Source organism: Pipistrellus hanaki (genome assembly GCF_964339955.1).
Source record: "Pipistrellus hanaki genome assembly, chromosome: 8".
NCBI lineage: Eukaryota > Metazoa > Chordata > Mammalia > Chiroptera > Vespertilionidae > Pipistrellus > Pipistrellus hanaki.
The window spans coordinates 17,340,100-17,362,254 of NC_140510.1; the positions used below are offsets into that span (position 1 = coordinate 17,340,100).

The 22,155-nt window shown below is 37.8% G+C and overlaps 1 protein-coding gene across 2 annotated transcripts in view; it reads left to right on the forward strand.

Annotated features, from left to right (window-relative positions):
* The window catches only part of RAB3GAP1 (RAB3 GTPase activating protein catalytic subunit 1), a 69,487-nt gene that overhangs the window by 22,870 nt on the left and 24,462 nt on the right, over positions 1 to 22,155 (forward strand). For both annotated transcript variants that reach the window (XM_084892254.1, XM_084892255.1), the window contains exons 6-15: positions 2,678 to 2,797; positions 3,490 to 3,655; positions 4,411 to 4,510; positions 8,792 to 8,873; positions 12,633 to 12,701; positions 13,805 to 13,878; positions 16,946 to 17,038; positions 17,487 to 17,656; positions 20,116 to 20,202; positions 21,066 to 21,238. In XM_084892254.1, the coding sequence (XP_084748380.1) occupies positions 2,678 to 2,797; positions 3,490 to 3,655; positions 4,411 to 4,510; positions 8,792 to 8,873; positions 12,633 to 12,701; positions 13,805 to 13,878; positions 16,946 to 17,038; positions 17,487 to 17,656; positions 20,116 to 20,202; positions 21,066 to 21,238 (1,134 nt within the window). The remainder of the gene's footprint in view (positions 1 to 2,677; positions 2,798 to 3,489; positions 3,656 to 4,410; positions 4,511 to 8,791; positions 8,874 to 12,632; positions 12,702 to 13,804; positions 13,879 to 16,945; positions 17,039 to 17,486; positions 17,657 to 20,115; positions 20,203 to 21,065; positions 21,239 to 22,155) is intronic.

A 22,155-nucleotide genomic window follows, 5' to 3' on the forward strand; every position in this document is an offset into this window, starting at 1 on the left:
GGGCTAAGAAGCCCCCCCCCAACCTGTGCACAAATTTTATGCACGGGCTCTAGTCCTATCTAATAAAAGAGAAACATGCAAATTGACCATACCTCTGCTATGCCCACAAGCCATTCAGGAGTGTGTATGCAAATTAACCCAACCAATATGGTGGTTAATTTGCATGATCAGACACAGAGTGAAGACTGAAGACAGCGTAGAAGGAAGCCAAGTGCTGCAGAAGGGAGTTAAGCTGCGGAGAAGCAAGCAGGGCAGCGGGGAAGGGAGGGAAGCAGGCAGGGCAGCAGAGACAGCCGCAGGAAGCCCTATTCTTGCAGGAATCTTCCTGCAACGGGCCTCTAGTATATTTACAAAAGTGTAATATGCTAATTAGACCAAACAGCTGAACAACCTGGATGAAGCCCGGTATACAAGGACCAAGCCCCTTGCATGAATTTCATGCATTGGGCCTCTAATGTGTGTGTGTATGCATGCCAGAAGCTGGGTGCATGAAATTTGTGCACAGGCGGATTCCCTCAGCATGACCTGCACTGTCTCGCAATTTGGGACCCCTTGGGGGTTGTCCGACTGCCAGCCAAGGCCCATCCAGGATCAGGCCTAAACCGGCAAATGGACTTTCCTCTCTCAATCCAGGATTGCTGGCTCCTAATCGCTCACCTGCCTGCCTGCCTGATTGCCCTAACTGCCCTCCCCTGTAGGCCTGATTGCCCCCTAAGAGCCCCCTAATCCAGCCTGATCACCTCCTAACTGCTCCCCCCCTGCCAGCCTGATCACCCCTAACCACCTCTGCCTCAGTCCCTGCCACCGTGGCTTTGTCTGGAAGGACATCCAGAAGATGTCCGATCTAATTAGCATATTACCCTTTTATTAACACACACACACTAGAGGCCTGGTGAGGTCTGATTGGCTGGGCTGACTGGGGGGAGGAGATACGGGCAGTTAGCTGGCCAACCTGTCCCCTTGATCAAACTGGTCGAATTCCTGGTCTAGGGGACAATTTGCATATTAGCCTTAAATAGGATATATGTGTATATAAATTATATATGTATTATATAAAGTACCATAGCAAGAATAAATAATCTTATTTGAAGATAGAGTTGGTACATGGACAGATACAATATTTCTGGAAGAAGAACCAGCAAACTGTTCACAGTGGTTTCATTCTAGTGTGGGGGTGGCACAGGGAAATGTTCTCTTGTTTTTTGTCTTCCAAGGATATTAATAAAAGAAAACTATTTTTCAAGACCTTTAGAGCTAAAATTCATAGCTCTGAGCTCCCAGTATTTGATGCTGTTTTTACATAACTAATTTTTATTTCAGAGGGAGAAGGGTAGAAGTGAGGTAAGAAGACAAAATGAATTTTTGTATCTGAACAATAAACAGATTATGGGTTAGACTTTGAAATTTTTATTTATTGCCATTTGGAGGATGTCTTAGGAGAATGTTTATAAAAATAGAGGTCTGGTGCACGAATTCGTGCATGGGTGGGCTTGATGCCATCCCCTCACCTGCTCTACAGTCTTGATGCCATCCCCTCACCTGCTCTACAGTCCTGCCTCACAGTGCCTGGGAGCTGGGCAGTGGCCCACCCTCCCACTGCTGCCATTAGTCACTGTCTGCAGGGCAATCAGCAGGGCATCAGGCCCCCTCTCTCACCTGCCTTAACCTGGCACCGCCCCTTCACCTGCTTCACCATCCTGCCATGGTCCTGCTCTTATCAGGGTCCATTGGGGCCAGCAGCGCCTTCACTGCCACCTGCTGCCAGCGCCATGTCACTGATGCCCACCTGAGGATCAGCACACATCATAGCGAGCAGTCAAACAACTGCCCAAGGGGACAATTTGCATATTAGGCTTTTATTATATTTTATTAAAATAAATTGGGCAATAAGTAATGTCTTTCATAATTTTTATTTTTTTAAATTATTAAATACATATTGAGGAGAGCCTAGGACAGGAATTTTCAATAAGCAAGATCACCAACTTGAACTTTCCTGTTTGTAAAGTATGGCTGCAAACTTGTGTTTTTTAAAGGCATTTTTAAAGACAGTTAAATAAATTTTCATTATTATAAAGTACCATAGCAAGAATAAACTACTTTCTGATAATATTGTCATCTACCTAATGTGTTATTGAATAAAAGAATTCCTTTAATTATGATTCCTAACTTAACCACTTGTCTCTTAGGAATAGGACAAGTGTATCATGGCTTGTAATTATTTTACTGCCATTTAGGAATCTTTCAAACTTTCTCTTTCTATAATAGTGGACCTAAAATTAAAGTCCACTATTAGTTATCAGTTAAAGCAAAATTTTAGTGCTAGCTTTCATGTTTCATTTTTAAAATTAAACTTTTAAAGCAAAACTGTTATTTATTTCCCTTGTGATTTCAGCACATTGCTTCTAGTTTGTAGTAGAATGATAGAAGTATTTTACTAAATGAAGGAAATGCTGATAGTAGCTTTAGTTGCCCTTAAAAAGAAAGAAAGAAAGAAAGAAAGAAAGAAAGAAAGAAAGAAAGAAAGAAAGAAACACCTGTACTTCAAACCTTACTTGTTAAATTTTCTTAAGGGACTTTTAAAAAAATGTTTTTCACATAATATATATTTGTATTCTGAAGTTTCCGCCTGTTTAATAGCAATGATTCTTTTTTTTTTTCTTTTTCTTTTTTTTTCCAGGTATGGACTGCGAGAGTTCGTGGTGCTCGCCCCTGCAGCAAACAGCGATGCTGTTCTCAGTGAATCTAAGTGCAATCTTCTTCTAAGTTCTGTGTCTATTGCTTTGGGAAACACCGGCTGGTAGGGGACATTTTGAAAAATAGACAATAAGTTAAAAACTATTTTTAATTATATTTTATGAAGGAAAATGGTTCTTAAGTGTTAGGTTTTTAAAATTATACTTGGGATTACTACTTGTACATTATGATACTTTTGGAATTTGTATATAAGACTAACTCAACAAAATCTTTAGGGAGAGCATTTGTAAAGGGAAACGTACTGAAATACTCAATGAATGTTCAAAATGAAGAGTACTGCTTTTGTGCTTTGCTTCCAAATGTTTAGTGTATTTAAATTCTGTTACAAAATCTAATTTTAAAACTTGACAGCATTGCCTTGTTTAACCTGAGCTGGAAACACGCTTATCAGGTGACTCAAAATTCTTAATGCTCTCCACATGTCTGCAAATGACTGTGAAAGTGCTGCAAGTATTGATTTTGGGGTTACAAATAAATTTTGGCAAGTGGACTCATTTGCACAGAGGAAAATCTGTGAGTAGTAAGGATTAACTTTATCTTCAAATGATAAAGTAAAAAGTATATCATCATGAATGTTGGTTTAATTTGTATTATTTAGTACTTGTGAATCAACTTTATGTATCATGACTTTGGAAAGGCTAATATATGATAATTTTTATTGAATAAAATTTTCATTCTACTTTTTAACAAACTTTCAACCATTTAGAAAATTTCTGTTTTAATTATGTCCTACAGCCAGGTGCCACTCTTTGTGCAAATTCATCACAAATGGCGAAGAATGTATGTGGGAGAATGTCAGGGTCCTGGTGTCCGAACTGATTTTGAAATGGTTCATCTTCGAAAAGTGCCAAATCAGTACACTCACTTATCGGGCCTGCTGGATATCTTCAAATCAAAGATTGTAAGTTGGCATTGATATTGTGAGTCTTTTCTGGAATCCAGATGAAAGTAGCAATTTGATCATTTGATTGAGTATATAGAAATATTTCTCTATAATATTATAATGGAAATTACTGCCTGTTTTTTTAAAATTCTTTAATTGATTTTTATATATAGAGAGAAACATTGATGTAAGAGCTAAACTCCCTCCTACAAGCCCCCTACAGGGGACAGAGCCTGAAACCTAGGCATGTGTCCTGACTAATAATCGAATAGAATATAAGACAGATTTATCTTTAAAAAATATATATAGATACATCAATCAGCTGCCTCCTGCACTCCCTCTACTGGGGATGTGCCTGCAACCAAGATACATGGGCTTGACAGGGGACCTCAAGGTGCACCCCCAGTACTGGGTGGGGGGGACTCAGACTGTGTCCCCCGCCCAGTGGGGCTTGACCGGGGACCTGAGGCTGCGAGGAATCTCAAGTCAGTGTCCCCCACCTGGCGGGGCTTTATGGGGGACCTCAAGGCACTCCCCCCACCCCAGTCTGGGCTGGGAGACCTCAGGCCACACCTCCAATCCTGGCACCAGCTGGGGCACCTGAGGCTGCACCACCTGCCCACGGGGCTTGACAAAGGATTTGGTATCTTGTTTCAGGTAGTAGTATAAACAGCTTTATTCTAATGTCATTTTGTTCTCTTGCGTTGTTTTGAAAAACGCTGTGTGTATTTTTTAAGCTAGTACACCATTCTGTCTTTGCATTTGTTTCCTAGGGATGTCCTTTAACACCATTGCCTCCAGTTAGTATTGCTATTCGATTGACCTATGTACTTCAGGATTGGCAGCAATATTTTTGGCCTCAGCAACCTCCAGGTGAGCTAATTTAAAACTGTAGTTCACTTACTGAATATAAATAGAAAAGAAAATATATTTGGAAATTAAAATTATTTAAGAGTGTGTTTTAGGTGTTTTAAGTTTGAAATATCTGTAATTCATTCTAAATGCAATATTATTGATTTAATTTCCTTCATCATTTTTTTCTCTTTAAAAAAACTCTTTAGATTATTCTATATACATTATTACTTTATATACTTGACTTTGAAAAGCTGATACTGCTTATAAAGCATCCCCCTGCTGTGGAACATCATGTGCTATATGCATGAATGATTAAAATGTCTGTTTTTAGAATACTATAATAAGAGAAGCTATCATAAGCTGAGGATGGATTGCAGAGAACTTTATAAAGCTTGAAGAAGAGTGTTAAATAAGGAAACCAGGAAAAAAATGTTTGTATACACATATACTTATGATGGGAAGGCCTGTAGAATATTGTATTTTAACTTTAACTTGGATTTGATAAAAATGTAATTAAAAACAGCTTACCTACTGCTTCATTCAATAATCATTATAATAATAAAAGGGTAATATGCTAATTAGATCGGACATCCTTCCAATGAAGCCAGGGCCAGAGGGAAGCCCAGGTCCCGGGTTCCAGAGAGAAGCCGGTGCCAACAGCTGGGGAAAGGAAGGCCTACTCTTGCATGAATTTCTTGCATCAAGCCTCTAGTTGGCTTATAATAGGTCAGACTGTGCTAGAGACACAAATATAAATAAGATGTCATGTTAAGTTCTAGAAAAGCTCAGCCCGAAAATAGAGCCTAATTAAGTGAGGTGTTTTTTCCCCCCTGGATGTTTCTCTTACTTATAAGTGTAGTTATATTCAGGTATATATAAAAAGAAATTAAATATAAACATAAATTGTTATAAGGATTTTACTAGCCTGAAAATATTTTTCAGCCTCCCTCCCTCAAAGAGAAATAAATAAGAATTAAATAATATTCTTTACTGTTTATTTTTATTCTAAGTAGTTGGTTATTTATAGGATTGAAGATAATAAATTGGTAATCTTGGGATGATATTAAAAGTAATCCTTAGCTTTAGTAGTTATATATGCTATTACTATCTTATTTTATGTACCATTGAATAATATGAAACTAATCTATAATAAAGTGTAGTGTGCTAATTAGACCAGACGTCCTTCCAGATGACCTTCCGGACAAAGCTGGGGCTGGGAGGGAAGCCCAGGCCCTGGGTGCCAGAGGGAAGCCAGTGCCGGCAGCGGGGGGAAGGAAGGCCCACTCTTGCACAGATTTTTGCATTGGGCCTCCAGTGTACAATAAAAAAGCTGCATCTAAACTACAAGCAAAAAAAATAAAAGCTGAGCTGACATATATATTAGAAGAAAACTCAAATGTTTGTTTTGGTAATTTTAGTTTTCAGACAATAATACCCACTACAATTTGTAGTTGGTTTCTAGTTAAGTTCCTACCCTTCTTTTCTTTTTTTTAAAGGCTGCTCTAATATTAGTCAATTTTAAAGATTTCCCAAGATGGGTACCTTGGTCTGTTGATGATCTAAGAAGAAGCCCAAAAGCCAAAATTTTAGCAGTGTAATTCTGATTGCCAATAAGGCCTTTGTTAACATTCTATTGCTGATTTTTTAAAATTGGTATAAAAATATTAACCTTCCTCTTCAGTGGATTGAAGACCAGATACATTTTTACTATTTTCTCCTATAATGAGAATGAAGGGATTGAAAATGTAATATGAGCCAGACACTGTGCTTGGCATTTTATATATTATTTCACATAATTTTCATTTACAGATATAACTATCTTTCTCAGAGAACATTAGTAACAAGACCAAGGTCACATGATCACCAAGTGATAAAATTCTCATTTAAACATTGGTCAAACTCTAAATCTCATGTCTTTTCATTTCATAATATTCTCAACTTTTAGTTAAAACATTTGTGCAGTTATAGTCTAGTAATTTTAATTTACAAAATGTGCTTATAAATTTTGAAGCTCTTAAAAATCGCATCCTATATAATAAAGAGGTAATATGCAAATTGACCCTCATACCCTTGTATCACAAAATGGCCACCCCCATGTCATTACAAGATGGCCGCCCCCACATCATCACAAGATGGTTGCCCCCATGCCATCACAAGATGGCTATGGCTACCTCCACATTGTCACAAGATGGCCACCACAAGATGGCTGCCCCACCTCATCTTAAAATGGCCGCCCTCCATTGTCACAAGATGGCCAGCAAGGGAGGGCAGTTGGGGTGATCGGCCTGGCAGGGGAGCAGTTAGGCATCAATTGGGTTGGCAGGGGAGCAGTTAGGGGGCGATCAGGCTGGCAGGCAGAAGCAGTTAGGGTAAGGTGACCAGATGTCCTGCTTTTGGCAGGACAGTCCCGATTTTTAACAATTTGTCCTGCGTCCAGCGGCATTTTAAAAAAGTCCCGATTTTTGGAAAGAATGCGCGACAAGCTAGGGAACAGTGGGGTAAATGGGAAGGGAGTATACGGTTTTTGGCGGCCATGTGGCTCTTTAGCCAGAATATGAGTTTTATATTATTTTTGTTAATTTTATAATGTTAAACTTTAATAATAACAAATAATTGTTGAGAACTGATTAACGAGAACTGCTTATCAAAGTTCGTATTGTTGATCAGTTACAATTGTGGAATACTCGCTGTCCTTACCAGCTGTGACTGAACGCGTTTTTTGATGGTAAATAAAGTGTGGACATCAGGAAAATCACAATTAAGTGTTGAGACTTTGAAAGCCATTTTATGTGTGAAATATAATTTAACAAATTCTTGTGAAAAATTTCATGACCTTTTAAACAACGACAGCTATCTACTAAAAAAAATTCACTCAAATGAGAAGTATGCCAAAGAATAAAATAATACTATGCATAATTTTTATTTATTATATTTGTAAATTGTACTTATGTTAAAATTTAAAAAAATATGTTACAATACTATTTTTGTGTTCTATGAAAATTTTTGTTGCTCCATATAGACCAAATTTTTAATCAAGAACCCCTTCCTCTCCCCTGATTAATGGTGTCCCACTTTACCAATGTTAAAATATGGTCACCTTAGGTTAGGGGCAATCAGGCACGCAGGCAGGAAAGTGGTTAGAAGCCAGCAGTTCCAGATTGGCCTAAACCAGCAGCCGGACATCCCCCAGGATGTCTCAGATTGGAGAGGGTGCAGACTGGGCTGAGGGACACCCCACCCCACAGTGTACAAATTCCATGCACTGGGCCTCTAGTGTTATAATAAAACTAGTCATTGTGATCTTTATTATTGTAAGCATTCTTTAGTTGGAAAAATAGATTGAATTGACTTGAGAAAATTTACTGAATCAAGTAAGTGAACCATATATAATGACTAATTTTATTAATTTAGTTAGGGTATAGTTTGTCAAACATGATTTTAGCAAAACGGTGTGTTCGTAATTCAACAGTAGACTTTAATTTTAGGGATTCTCAGGGTAATAGGAATAATTAAAAACAATCATCGTATTATTTCAGATAAATATGAATCCTTTTGATGTTTTTTGGAAGTGTTGATTACTTCTTCAAGAGGAATGGCACTTAGGGGGTTGTTTTACCTTCTAAATTCTCTAATCTCAGATAACCATTCTTAATGGAAAGGAAATTCTTTGGTGAACTTTAAATATTTCCATGTACTATCAACTGAAATATGATTTTATTAATGATGGCTAATCTTTTGGGTGATATAATCAACATTCTTAAATGCAAAATAATGTTCTTTTGAATAATATTTAAGGAATATTTAAGGAGGATAAAATTGGAATGCATGATTTGAATTAAACACTGGATAAATAGGAATAGGAATTGTGTCCCTTTACTATGATTTTCTTGGGGCAAGTCTTTAATGCCTGACTGCTTGCTCTCTGACTTGCTGTATGAGCTCTTTTTCTGTATGAGCTTTTTTTTTTTTATTTTTTTTTAATATAATTTATTGATTTTTTACAGAGAGGAAGAGAGAGGGATAGAGAGTTAGAAACATCGATGAAAGAGAATCATTGATCAGCTGCCTCTTGCACATCCCTTACTGGGGATGCACCCGCAACCAACGTACATGCCCTTGACCGGAATCGAACCCGGGACCTTTCAGTCCGCAATCCAACGTTCTATCCGCTGAGCCAAACTGGTTTTGGCAAGCTCTTGATGTAGGCACTTTTAAATGTATAATATTCCAAAGGGCTAACGGAACTAATTCTTGTCTCTATTTTTTGCTCAATAATGGAAAAATGTTTCTTTTGTTTAGATATAGATGCCCTTGTAGGAGGGGAAGTTGGAGGTTTGGAGTTTGGCAAGCTACCATTTGGTGCCTGTGAAGATCCTATAAGGTGAGAATTTCAATCTTTTTGAATTATGGGACATCACATTAAAAATCATATTAATATTGATTTTACTGTGCTTTTTAATAATGTAGCCTCCTAGAATGAATATAGTACTGGATTCAGACCTATGGCTAACAATCTGTTCATCTTTTTATTTTCTCTCTGTAACTTAAGTAATAAGAAGCTTTAAAATAATATATAAAATGAATATAATACCGTTTATTGATTTTCCTTATAGAAGTGATTCTTGGTCTTCTTTTCAGGAAACATTTGAAATATTGAAAACAGATTGTGAATGTTATATGTAACAAACTTTTATATATCAATCACCCATAATTAACATTTACATTTTTCATGACCACTTTTTTCAAAATGTACAAATTAAGACTTAAGTTTAAGACTTAAGGCATAAGGGTGACCTCTTAGGTTACCCACCTGCTTTTCTAAAAGAGCTACCGAACTTTAAGAAAAAATTGTTTCACGAGAAAATGTGGGGCTTGGAAAGTTTAATCATCAATAATAAAATATTTGGAAAATATAAACAATAGTGATTTAGAAGCTATCTTACTAAGTTAAACTATTTGGTTAATGAAAATATATATTGTATATATTTTGTATATATACATTCTTAATAATCTCACATAGAGTTAGAAATAATAATACTTTAAAAATTACTCAGGAGGCCGAAACCGGTTTGGCTCAGTGGTAGAGTGTCGGTCTGCGGACTGAAAGGTAAACTATTTGGTTAATGAAAATATATATTGTATATATTTTGTATATATACATTCTTAATAATCTCACATAGAGTTAGAAATAATAATACTTTAAAAATTACTCAGGAGGCCGAAACCGGTTTGGCTCAGTGGTAGAGTGTCGGTCTGCGGACTGAAAGGTCCCAGGTTCGATTCCAGTCAGGGGCATGTACCTTGGTTGCAGGCACATCCCTGGTAGGGGGTGTGCAGGAGGCAGCTGGTTGATGTTTCTCTCTCATCAACGTTTCTAGCTCTATCTCTCCTTTCCTCTCTGAAGAAAATCAATAAAATAAATTTAAAAAAAAATTACTCAGGAGAAGAAAAAGTGAGTATCTTTTATAATTATTATTTTTTTATTACATGAGCTGGCATAATGCTAAATGAGGAAGATACAAAAGTAAATAAATAGACTGGTATTTACTGTCTAGTTGAAGGAAATAGACTTGAAATAATCACCTAAATAAACATACAAGTTGAGGGATAATTGAAGGAAAAGTACAGGCTGTAATGACAGTAAAATTAGGAGCTAGTTTAGATTGGGGCACCATCAGGAGAGTGTTCTCAAAGGAAGTATATTTAACTTGAGTCTCAGATAGGGGAGGACTTATGCAGACAAAGAGTTAGAGAATGACCATTCCAGGTGGCAGGAAGGCCTGTAGGAAAGAGTTTAGCTTGTACAATATATTGTAGGAAATGCAAGATGGCCAGCGTGGCTAGAACACAGCAAACAAGAGAAATTGTATATGGTGACTTACAGATAGATTTATCACCCTTCAACTGACTCATTCGTTTGAATTTTGCTTAGTGAAAATTTAGGGGGAAAGAACAAAATTGACCTGGTAGTAGAAATTTGAAATAATTAGTTATTGAATATTTCTTTCTAATTTAATATGTGATGAGTCTGTAGAGAAACAAATGATTAAAGAATGCAAAAATGAATTGGGGGTAAGGTGATACATATTAGGCCAGTTAAATCAAATGGTGATTAGCAAATGTTGTGGGAGCTGCGCTTTTAAAAAGGAATCTTTGGCAGTGGAAGAGGAAATGAGGCTTTTTTCAGTGTCCATTCTTCTTGTCAAAGAAACTGTTCTGTAGTTAGAGGGAGAGGAGAGGACATAGTGATAAATGTTTAGGAACTGAACCTGAGGTTAATACATAAAATCATTCATGAGCTTATAGTTTTAAACTCTAATCATCTTCTTTGGAAAGATAATTGGTAACTCAAATGTTTAATTGGAATCATTATAGGATCGAGGCTTGGAAAATAGGCTGAGCCAAGGGTGTTTAGTTGCTAAGTTCATAACTGAGGTTACGCTGCATTATTGTGGAGAGTTGGCCCTACTTTCATGGTGAATTCTAAACCGTACTTGTGGATTCAGTCTCCGACTGGAGTTGCCAATTAGTTGAGCACCACCAAAGATCAGAGAAATAATACAGGCAGTCCTTGGGTTACAGAGGATTTGACGAACATTGTTTTGTGATTACATCACGATCTTTCATTTATTTATTAAAAATAAAAGTTCCATCATTTTGACATATATATGCTTAATGTTTTTTATTATTTACCACAAGTAAAGGTCAGGAATTGTTTTCGTTTAATTTTTCTTTTTATTGTTTCACTTCATTACTGCTGTGTATGTGCTCCATGTGAGTGACGCTGATGCTCATGTAGGTGGGTTCTGACTTACGGCGAAAATTGCATACGTCGTGCCATAGGAACGGATCTCCGACATAACCCGAGGACCTACTATAATTGGCTCTTTTTGGCTTCTGTAGTCCCCAAACATAAGTGAATTTAGAATCTAGATAGGAAAAAGAATTTCACTAAATTCATAATCCCACCATTCATAGGAGATCACTGATAACAGCTTGATATGTGTTCTTCCAGTCACTTTTTTCTATGTGTGAATCTGGTGTGTATGTATGCATGTGCAACAGGGGTTTGCAAGACCGCCCTCAGGTTAGTGCTTTGTTGGGAGGACTCATGGAACTCAGCGGTTGTGCTTGTGGCTATGATTTATTACAGCAAAAGAATACAGTGGGGGAAAATCAAAGGAAAAAGACACATAGGGTGAGATCCAGAGCAAACTAGGCACAGCTTCATCTCCCAGTGTAGTCACACAGGACACATTTAATGCTCCCAGCAATGCATTGTGACAGGTGAAAGGTTATCTACCAGGGAAGCTCATTAGAGGCTCCGTGCTTAGGGTTTGCTTGTTATTCTTTTATCCTAACCAAAGGATATGGCTGTTGTTTTGTTATGTTTTTATATTTTTAATTGATTTTTTGGGAGGAGGAGAGAGAAAAAGAAACATCAATGTGCGAGAGAGACATTGATCGGTTGCCTTCCAGGAATACTGTATGCCCCAAACAGGAATATTACCTGCAATCTAGGTATGTGCCCTGACCGGAAATCAAACCTGCAACCTTTGGGGGTATGGGACTACGTTCTAAACAACTGAGCCACCCAGCCAGGGAAATGCTTGGGGTTTTTAACTGGGTCTGTTCAAATAGTCACTCTCTACCTAAAATATATCAGAAAGAAAGTAGAGCCCTAACTGGTTTGGCTCAATGGATAGAACATGGGCCTACGGACTGAAGGGTCCTGGGTTCAGTTCCGGTCAAGGGGGATGGGGGGGGGCTGCACTCCCCACCCAGTCACTTCGCACAGTAGGAGGCCAGACTGCGTAGTGTTTACTACATAAGTAAACACCAGGTAGTGTTTACTACATAAGTTGTCAGTAGGACATTCCCTGGGGGCTCATGAGAAGGCGCAGGCCGGGTTGAGGGACCCTCCCCCCAGTGCACGAATTTCCGTGCACTGATCCATATTATAACATGAATCACTGCTTCATTGTTTTTCATAGCTGTATAATATGCCATTGTGTGGATATACCACATTTTCTTTATCCATCAGCTGATAGACATTTAGATTATTTACACTTTTTGGCTGTTATATATATGCACACACATTAAAGCTTTTGGATACATTTTATGTTTTGTTTATTTTTAGTGAACTCCACTTAGCAACTACATGGCCTCACCTGACTGAAGGTATCATTGTGGATAATGATGTTTATTCGTAAGTATGTTAAGAGTTATGCATTGAGACTCAGAACATTTCAGTAGAATAAATTAACTGCTAATGATTAGCAGTTTTCTTTATATCAGTTCCTGATAAGGTTGATTTTTCTATTTTTAAAATATCACTCTTAAGACTGATGAATATGTATTAAAGACGTGTTTTTAAGCTACTGACTTTGGGGATGTGATCCTTAGCTCAGATATAATGAACAGTTTCAGTCTTACTTGGTTCTAGCAAAGATATATCTAATCAGTGTGGGATTTAGTACATAATTCTGTTAAACTTTTCTTAGCTGATTAGAAGCATTTCATAAAGTGCTTTTAAGAGATGATGATCATCAGAAAGTGTGGAAACAATATTTGATCTTTAAATGTCATAAATAACATCCATGTCATATACTCCTTACCAATAAAAATGACTTGAAAATTACAGTAAACATTATCTATCTAGGAAAAATGTGGAGAAAGAGGAACACAGTTTTAGTACCCTCTTATTCCTGATGCAAAACAGGAGAAATAGGACACTTTTTCTTTTCATAATTAAAACAAATGTGTTGTATTTGCTGCTGGTGAAAATAACATGAGCTTTCTTAATCAGGTAATTAAGATGGATATAAAGAAAAAAAATAAACACTACCTAGAATCCCATTACTTAAAAAACGACCAGTTAGTATTTTGGGCTATATCTTTTTTTAATAATTTAGTTATAATTGACATAACATTGTATTAGTTTCAGATGTAAAAAATGATTTGCTATTTGAATGATGATATATCTTTTTAAAATGCATATTTGCTTATTTCTCATTCCTTTTTTATATTTCCTAATGTGATTTCATTAGATTATCAGTGTACATTGACCACTTTTTAAAAACTTTTTGGTATTTCCATTTGTTCTATTTTGTCCAAGCACTTTGATTTCTTAAGATTTTTTAAAACTCATCCAAATGACCTAATGTATCAGAATAATAGTAAGTTTAAGGGAAGTAAAACATAATAGCTTATTTTTCAGTGTATGATTTTATTAGACTGCATTTTTGATAAATTCATGAGTATTACAGATGATCATAATTAGGATCTTATGTTTATTGTTTTACATTTTAGTGATTTGGATCCTGTTCAGGCTCCCCATTGGTCTGTTAGAGTTCGAAAAGCTGATAATCCTCAGTGTTTGCTAGGTAAGATGTATTATCTTCCTTTCCTGAAATACCACCAGTCTTCCTGTCTTCCAGATTAGGAACACTGAACTCATTCTTTATACTTTATTTTATCTGTCCAAAAAATATTTTTATTTTTATTTTACATTTTTTACATTTGTAGAAGTGCTTTGTAGATCTGCTGAATTATCTCATATACCAACAGGTAGTGGGTTCAGTTCCTTGTCAGGCACATACCTGGATTGCAGGTTCCATCCCTGGCTCTGGGGCGTGTCTGGTGGGACAGGGGGCAAACGATTTCTCTCTCTCTCTCTCTCTCCCTCCCTCTCTCTCTCTCTCTCTTTCTCTCTCTCTCTCTCTCTCTCTCTCTCTCTCTCTCCCTCCCTCCCTCTCCCTCTCTCTCTCTCTCTCCACACACACACACATATATATATATATATATATACACACACACACACACACACACGCACATATATGTATAAATTTTTAAAAATATTTGCTAACAGTAGTGAATCCTTATAGTTATTCTTGAATAGCACTAATAGAGTATTTTAGTTTAACAAGTTACACCTCAGAATTATCTGATATTTTCTCATGATCTGAGTTTTAGTCTTAAAATGCATTTATGTCACTTCCTGTTTTTCCTCCTCTGGCATAGTCTGCATCTTCCACTCTAGTTATTGGAGCCCTTTTTGCCTTTTGATATGCCTCCCAACCTGTGGCATATCATGAGAAGAACATTGATTTTACGATGCTAGCCCCTACTAACCCCCCGCCCCCCGGTCTTCACACCCTATTGCTCATGTTCACTGGTGCATGAAATCTGTGCACTGGGGAGTTGTCCCTCAGCCCAAACTGTACCCTCTCTAATCTGGAATCCTTTGGGGGATGTCGACTGCCGGGATCAGGCCTAAACCAGCAGTTGGACATCCCTCTCACAATCCGGGACTGCTGGCTCCTAACCACTCACCTGCCTGGCTGCCTGATTGCCCCTAACCACTCCCCTGCCAGCCTGTTTACCCTGACCACTCCCCTGCCACTCTGATGGACACCTAATCACTCCCCTGCCAGCATGGTTGACACCTAACTGCCCCTGTGCCAGCCTGATCACCCCCAACTGCCCTCCCCTGCCAGCCAGCTTGGGACATTGTGGGGGCGGCCATCTTGTGACATGAGGGCATGAGGGTCAATTTGCATATCACCTCTTTATTATATAGGATAAGTTCTTTGGCTTATTTCTTCTTGTCCCCCATAACATCAAGTTATATCATTCTGTTCTATGCTTCCATGCTTCTGGTCTTATTTTGTTGATCAAATCATTTTGTTCATTAGATTCCACAAATAAGTGAGATCATGTGATATTTGTCTTTCTCAGATTGGCTTATTTCACTTAGCATAATATGCTGTCCCGAAGGGTAAGACATCCATTTTTTATAGCTGCATAGTATTCCATTGTGTAAATGTCCCACAGCTTTTTTTATCCATTCATCAACTGATGGGCTGTTTCCAAATCTTAGCTATTGTAAATAATGCTTCTATGAACATAGGTGTGCATATATTCTTTCTGATTGGTGTTTCAGGTTTTTTAAGATATATTCCCACAAGTGGGATCACTAGGTCAAACAGAAGTTCCAATTTTAAATTTTTGAGGAAACTCCATACTCTTTTGCACAGTGGCTGCAACAGTTTGCATTTCCACTAGCAGTGTTCAAGGGTTCTCTTTCTCCACAATTTGCTAGCACTTGTTTGTTGATTTTTTTGATGATAGCCATTCTGACAGGTGTGAGGTTACATCTCATTTTAATTAATTTGCATTACTCTGATGACTAATGACTTTGAGCATTTTTTCATTTGCTTCTTGACCATTTGTATGTCCTCTTTGAAGAAATGTTTATTTAGGTCTTCTGCCCATTTTTTAATTGGATTATTCATCTTGCTTTTGTTGAGTTGTATGAGTTATTTATATATTTTGGATTTTAACCCCTTACCAGATGTATCACTGGCAAATATGTTCTCCCATATAGTGGGTTCCCTCTTCATTTTGAGGTTGGTTTCTTTTGCTTTGCAGAAGCTTTTATTTTGAGAGTCCCATTAGTTTATTGTCTCCTTAGGAGATATATCAGCAAAAATTCTGCTATGTCAGATATTTGAAATTTTACTGCCTATATTATCTCCTAAGACTTTATGGTTTCATGCTTTACATTTAAGTCTTTTTTAAAAATATATTTGTATTGATTTCAGAGAGGAAAAGAGATGGAGAGAGAGATAGAAACATCACTGATGAGAGAGAATCACCAATTAGCTGTCTCCTGCATGCCCCCTACTGGGGATTGAGCCCGCAACCCAGGGTCATGTGCCTTTGACTGGAATCAAACCCGGGATTCTAGTCTGCAGACCAACACACTATCCACTGAGCCAGACCAGCTAGGGCTATTTAAGTCTTTTCAATTTAAAAAAAAATTTTTTTTAGTGGATTTCAAACTCCAATAGGGTGGCAGTTAGGGAACAAAGACCACTGTAGTCAAAACTGGTTTGGCTCAGTTGCCTTGCGGACTGAAAGGTCCCAGGTTTGATTTTGGTCAAGGGCATGTACCTTGGTTGTGGCACATCCCCAGGAGGGGCTTTGCAGGAGGCAGCTGATTGATGATTCTCTCTCATCATTCTAACCCTTTATTCTTTTCCCTTTCTCTCTGTAAAAACTCAATTAAAAAAAAAAAAGACCACTGTATTCATAGGGTAATAGTCTTGTTATTCTTGTTACTAGTACAGCTTACTGAGAATAGATACTTTTAGTCTTATTCAGGCACAGAGCAAGGGCTTAATATTACTAGGTGCAGTTTATTTCCTTTTATTCTAGGAGGAATTCTAAGGAAAAAATTTACTATTCTGGGATATGGAGAATAAGGAAGAGCCAGGTTTCCTTTGAAATAGGATTAATTTTTGTCTTGAGTTGTAAATACTGAATGTGTTTTGAAATTTTTTTTCTATATCTTAGTTAATAGCTTTGTGAAAAGGCATGTACTTTAACTTATAGGACTGATTTCTTTGTTAAGTGTCAAAAATTAGTAACATTTTTTTTTCTCTTTAGGTGATTTTGTCACTGAATTTTTTAAAGTTTGCCGTCGGAAGGAATCAACTGATGAGATTCTTGGACGATCCACATTTGAGGAAGAAGGGAGAGGTGACCTACTTTTTTTTTAAGTTATTTTCAAATGTGAAACCCCTTTTCTTGGGCATGTTTCTAGCAACTATTTATCTATTTTCTTATTTGAATTAAGTTGGAAAACGAAGTGTTGCTGGACTAGATAGCTGCCATTTCTCTCAAGGTTATACTATAAACCCCGAGCTTAAAGCACTAAGTGCATTTAATAAGCTCTTTCAACCAAGAATGTGAGATATTTTAAAAAGCAGGATTTTAGAGGTTTATTTTTGAAGTCTCCTGGGGAGAAGTAACTTTGTCAATCTACATGCATATGGAGGTAAACATGAGTATTAAAATTTTATAATTCTGAGACCATGTGACACTAGGAAAAGGAGTGACTGAAATATTTTATGCAGTCTTCGGTTTACTCATCACTTTGATCTGCTAAGGTTGGTGATATAATTTGTATTCATTTCTATTCTTCTAGAAATTGCTGATATAACTCACGCCTTGTCAAAGTTGACAGAGCCAGCACCGGTTCCAATTCATAAATTATCAGTTTCAAATATGGTACATACTGCAAAGAAGAAAATAAAAAAACACAGAGGGGTAGAAGAGTCACCACTGAATAATGATGTCCTCAACACTATTCTCTTGGTAAGCACTAATGTCTTTATATTATTATGTCTATATGCATATGCATTTATTCATTATATCTTCAGTCCTTTCTGTGTGGCAGGCACTGGATTGGGAATATAAAATGAGTAAAACAAAGTCCCTACATTCAGAGTTTTCACTGGTGTCTGGGAAAAAGGAAAGTAAACAATAGTTACAATACGTGTTCCATTTGAGAAGTCTGGCAGAGGGGCTGTGAGAGCACAGCAGGGAGGCCTCTGTCTCTGGGCAGAGGCAGTCAAAGAAGGCTTCACACAGAGCAACACTTGGACTCCATCTACTTTCTCTCACAGAGAAAGCTTATGTTACAGTGAATAGTAAGAGGCCTGGGTGTCTCCTAGGTGTAGTGTGGTGGAACAAGCCCAGCCTGGGAGCCTGACTTTGTGATTTGAACACCCATTTGACTTCAGTTTTCTCACCTGTAAATGAGGCTGATAAAACCTTGTGAAGCCGAAACCGGTTTGGCTCAGTGGTGGAGCGTCCGTCTGCGGACTGAGAGGTCCCAGGTTCGATTCCGGTCAGGGGTATGTACGTTGATTGCGGGCACAACCCCGGTAGGGGGTGTGCAAGAGGCAGCTGATCGATGTTTCTCTCTCATCGACATTCTAGCTCTCTATCTCTCTCCTTTCCTCTCTGTAAAAGGATCAATAAAATATATTAAAAAAAACAAAAACAAAAAAACCCTTGTGAAGTTGTTGTGAGCGTTAAAGGACCTTCTGTTACTTTGCCTGGCATAAAATATGCCTTTGGTACATATTCTTAACTGTAATTGTAGTTATAATCATATGTCTGGCAATTTGTGTATTAAGACAGTCTTGTGAAAACCTTCCAGAGTAGTACAATGAAAAGAAAACTGGTCTTATAAACTTCATGTTAATCTTATCACTGTATTAATCTGAACAAGGCTATTGGCCAGATTTTCAGCTTCTATGTCTCTAAGACATGGGCAGTGTTACTTAGCTCACACAGTGATATGAGAATAGGATATTGTTTGTAAATGTGCCGAGTTAGTTGGGTTTGCCACATATTATAGAACATACTCAATAGATTTTAGAAATATTTAAAAAAAAATAAAAATAAAAATGCCAAAACCGGTTTGGCTCAGTGGATAGAGCGTCGGCCTGCGGACTGAAAGGTCCAGGGTTCATTTCCGGTCAAGGGCATGTACATTGGTTGCGGGCACATCCCCGGTAGGGGGTGTACAGGATGCAGCTGGTCGATGATTCTCTCTCGTCGACGTTTCTAGCTCTCTATCCCTCTCCCTTCCTCTCTGTAAAAATTCAATAAAATATATTAAAAAAAAAAAAAAAAGAAATAGAGGAACTATTTCTAAAATCTGTTGAGTATGTTCTATAATATGTGGCAAAGTATGCATAATAAAAGGACTTAAAAATCAACAGTACCACAAAGCACTTGGGAGAAACAGTGATTTAAAAAAAAAAAAAAAAAAAAAGGGACAAAGTAAATTTCTGTAGAGAAGGCCCCTTCTTAAGAATGTATTCTTAGAGATGTTATTCCAGTAATATAGCTCACTTATCATATGCACTACATTTTTCTTTTTTAATCCTACACACAGACACATAAACAAAGACCATGTTGAAAGATAACACTGATCATTATAGGTTCAGACTGCTTCTTACTTTTTAGGAGAATCGCATAAAATGAAGTTCTGTGTCTTAAATATCATACTTTTAGTAGTAACACTGTGCACAAACCCATGCGCCCTTAGCTCTCTGCAGGGCCTGGCTGCTCAGTGCCCGCTGCCCAGAGGCTCTCCGAGGCCCAGAGGCCCATCCGTGGTTGGGTGCAGAACACTTGCCTCGGTCCATGGAACAAAGCAAGCATTCTGCCAGGACACTCTCGCGGCCTGCTCTCAGCAGTCACTTTCCTTCCCCCGCCCCAGGAGACTGGGGGACTCCCATGGGGCTGAGAGAACTGGGCACCACCTTCCTGTTGCTATGGATGCCACCATCTTTGTAATGGAGTGATGGTTAATTTGCATGTTACCCTTTTATTAGATAGGATTATTTCATATATGAAAACCTATAGATAATATAATAACTGACTCTCGTGAATATATGGGCATTTAAATTTTTTTCTCTTATAACTTTGTCTTTTTTATAATATTAGCACTTTCTTAAAACTTTAATGACCTTGGATGAACCTGCAATCATAGTGAAGAAATTTTGGCTTTGCATTCTGTTTAGTTTACAGAACCAGGTAGTTACTATTAAGAAAAGCCTCTGATTCCTAAAATTGGCTAGTCACTAAAACTATCTTCATTTTGAGATAATGAAGAACCAACTGGCCAGTACAATAAGAGCATTTTCACTGTTTTAACAGCATAATCATTAATAAGTCAACTAGTTCCTATATGAGTAGCAAAAATGAACAAATTAGGAAATTTGTTCAACATTGTGATTCTTTCCTTTCTCCCTTAGTTCTTATTCCCTGATGCTGCTTCTGAGAAGCCATTAGAGGGAACTTCTTCAATGGACAACAATCCTTCATCAGAAAGTGAAGAATATGTAAGTCCAGTGATCAAAATGCATCAAATTTCTAAGGATTTGCTATATTTCTAGATTAGTAGAATAAGGACCTTTTTATTTTAAACATCACCTTAGGAAAACATGACGGGCCATCTTGACCTCCACTTAGAAAATGATCTGCAATAGAACATTGATGTATTTTGAGTAGCAAGAACTTTTCTGATAACAATGGGAAAAAGTAACATAAAATACTGTGATGATTGTGGGATTTCCCTCATTTTAGACTTTTTGTAAATAATAAGATAGGTTTTGCAACAGATTGGTTCCTGTATTTCAAACACGGAAGTGAGTAAAAAACTCATTAATATTGCAAAATATGTAAATAAAGTAAATTTTTTGTTTTCCTTATCTAGGTCTGATAAATTGATAAATGAGAGTTTAAATGACAGATATAGAGAGATATTAGTCTGTTAGAACAGTTATTGTTAAATAGATTTCATAAAGTGAGGAGAAGAGGCAAGAGTTTTACATTTTCAGTTTGCACTGTTCTGAGTTTATCTTCTATTTTTGGTTTTGACAAGTGTGTACTATTTTTAAGTACAGAGTTTTTAAAAGTAACATAAAAATTTGAGTACATCTTGAAGATTCTACAGAAGACACTGAAACTTTAACTTTTGCATCATTAAATTACAGCTTCACTTTTTTGATCCTTGTAGAAATCTTAAAAACATGTAACTGCCTAAGAACAGTTTAGGCAATAATGTATTAAACATTGATAAAAAACTAGTTTTGGTAGGATAGATTTAATTTTAGTATTAAAATCTTCACCCACACAGTTTTTGAATATGCATATAAATATGTTGTTAACAAGTTTTGCTTTGTTTCTATTTTGTTTAATTTAGAATCTCTACAATCAGTTCAAATCTGCACCATCTGACAGTTTAACATACAAATTGGCTTTGTGTCTTTGTATGATCAATTTCTACCATGGAGGATTGAAAGGAGTGGCACACCTCTGGCAGGAATTTGTTCTTGAAATGCGTTTCAGATGGGAAAATGACTATCTGATACCAGGGTAATAATTTCAATATCTAGTTATATGGACAGGTGTTTGTTGGCAGCATTTGACTTTTGAACCATTAATTCTCATCTAGGAATTCTACCCTAAGAAAATGGTAAGAAACTTTGGACATGTTTATGTTCAGAGGTGTTCACTGCAGCATATTTAAAATCCTATCTAATAAAGAGGGAATATGCCACAAAGGTGGTGGTGCCCACAGCCAATAAGGAGGAAATATGCTAATTGACTGGCCCACCCTCAAATATGGTGGTGCCCACAGCCACAAGATGGTGGCACCCAGTCTCCTTAGCCCTGCTGGGGTGCCAGGCACGGGGCAAGGCCGGGCTCATCTCCAGACAGGTCTAGCCGCTCTGCACACCTGCCTCCAGAGTCCCCCAGTCCCTTCATCCCCACAGCTGTCCATGGCCAGCCTGAGGCACAGGAAAACCTCAAATGACTGTCCAGCCAAAGCCTGAGGTGCACACAAGCCTCAATGGCAGCTGCCCAACCGCTTAGGGCTGGCCCGAGGCGCAGGCAAGCTTTGGGTGGCAGCTGCCAGCTGCCCAGGGCCGGCCCAAGGTGCAGGCATGCATCAGATGGCAACTGCCCTGCCGCCCAGGGCTGCCAGGCTCAGGTAACCAGGGCTGGCTGAGGCTTGTGTTGCTGGCAGTGGCAGCAGCAGAGGTGTGATGGTGCATCGCCTTCCCCTGACTGCAGGTCATCTCCCCTCCGAACCCCCACCCCCAAGAGCTCCTGGACTGTGAGAGGGGGGCAGGCTGGGCTGAGGGCCCCCCGCTTCCAGTGCATATATAATTTTCATGCACCTGGCCTTTAGTAGGGGAGAAAAAGGTTGAAACAACCTAAGTGCCAAATATTAAAGAATGGTTAAGTAAATTATTACATATCTCTACAATGGAAAGTTAAAGACCCAT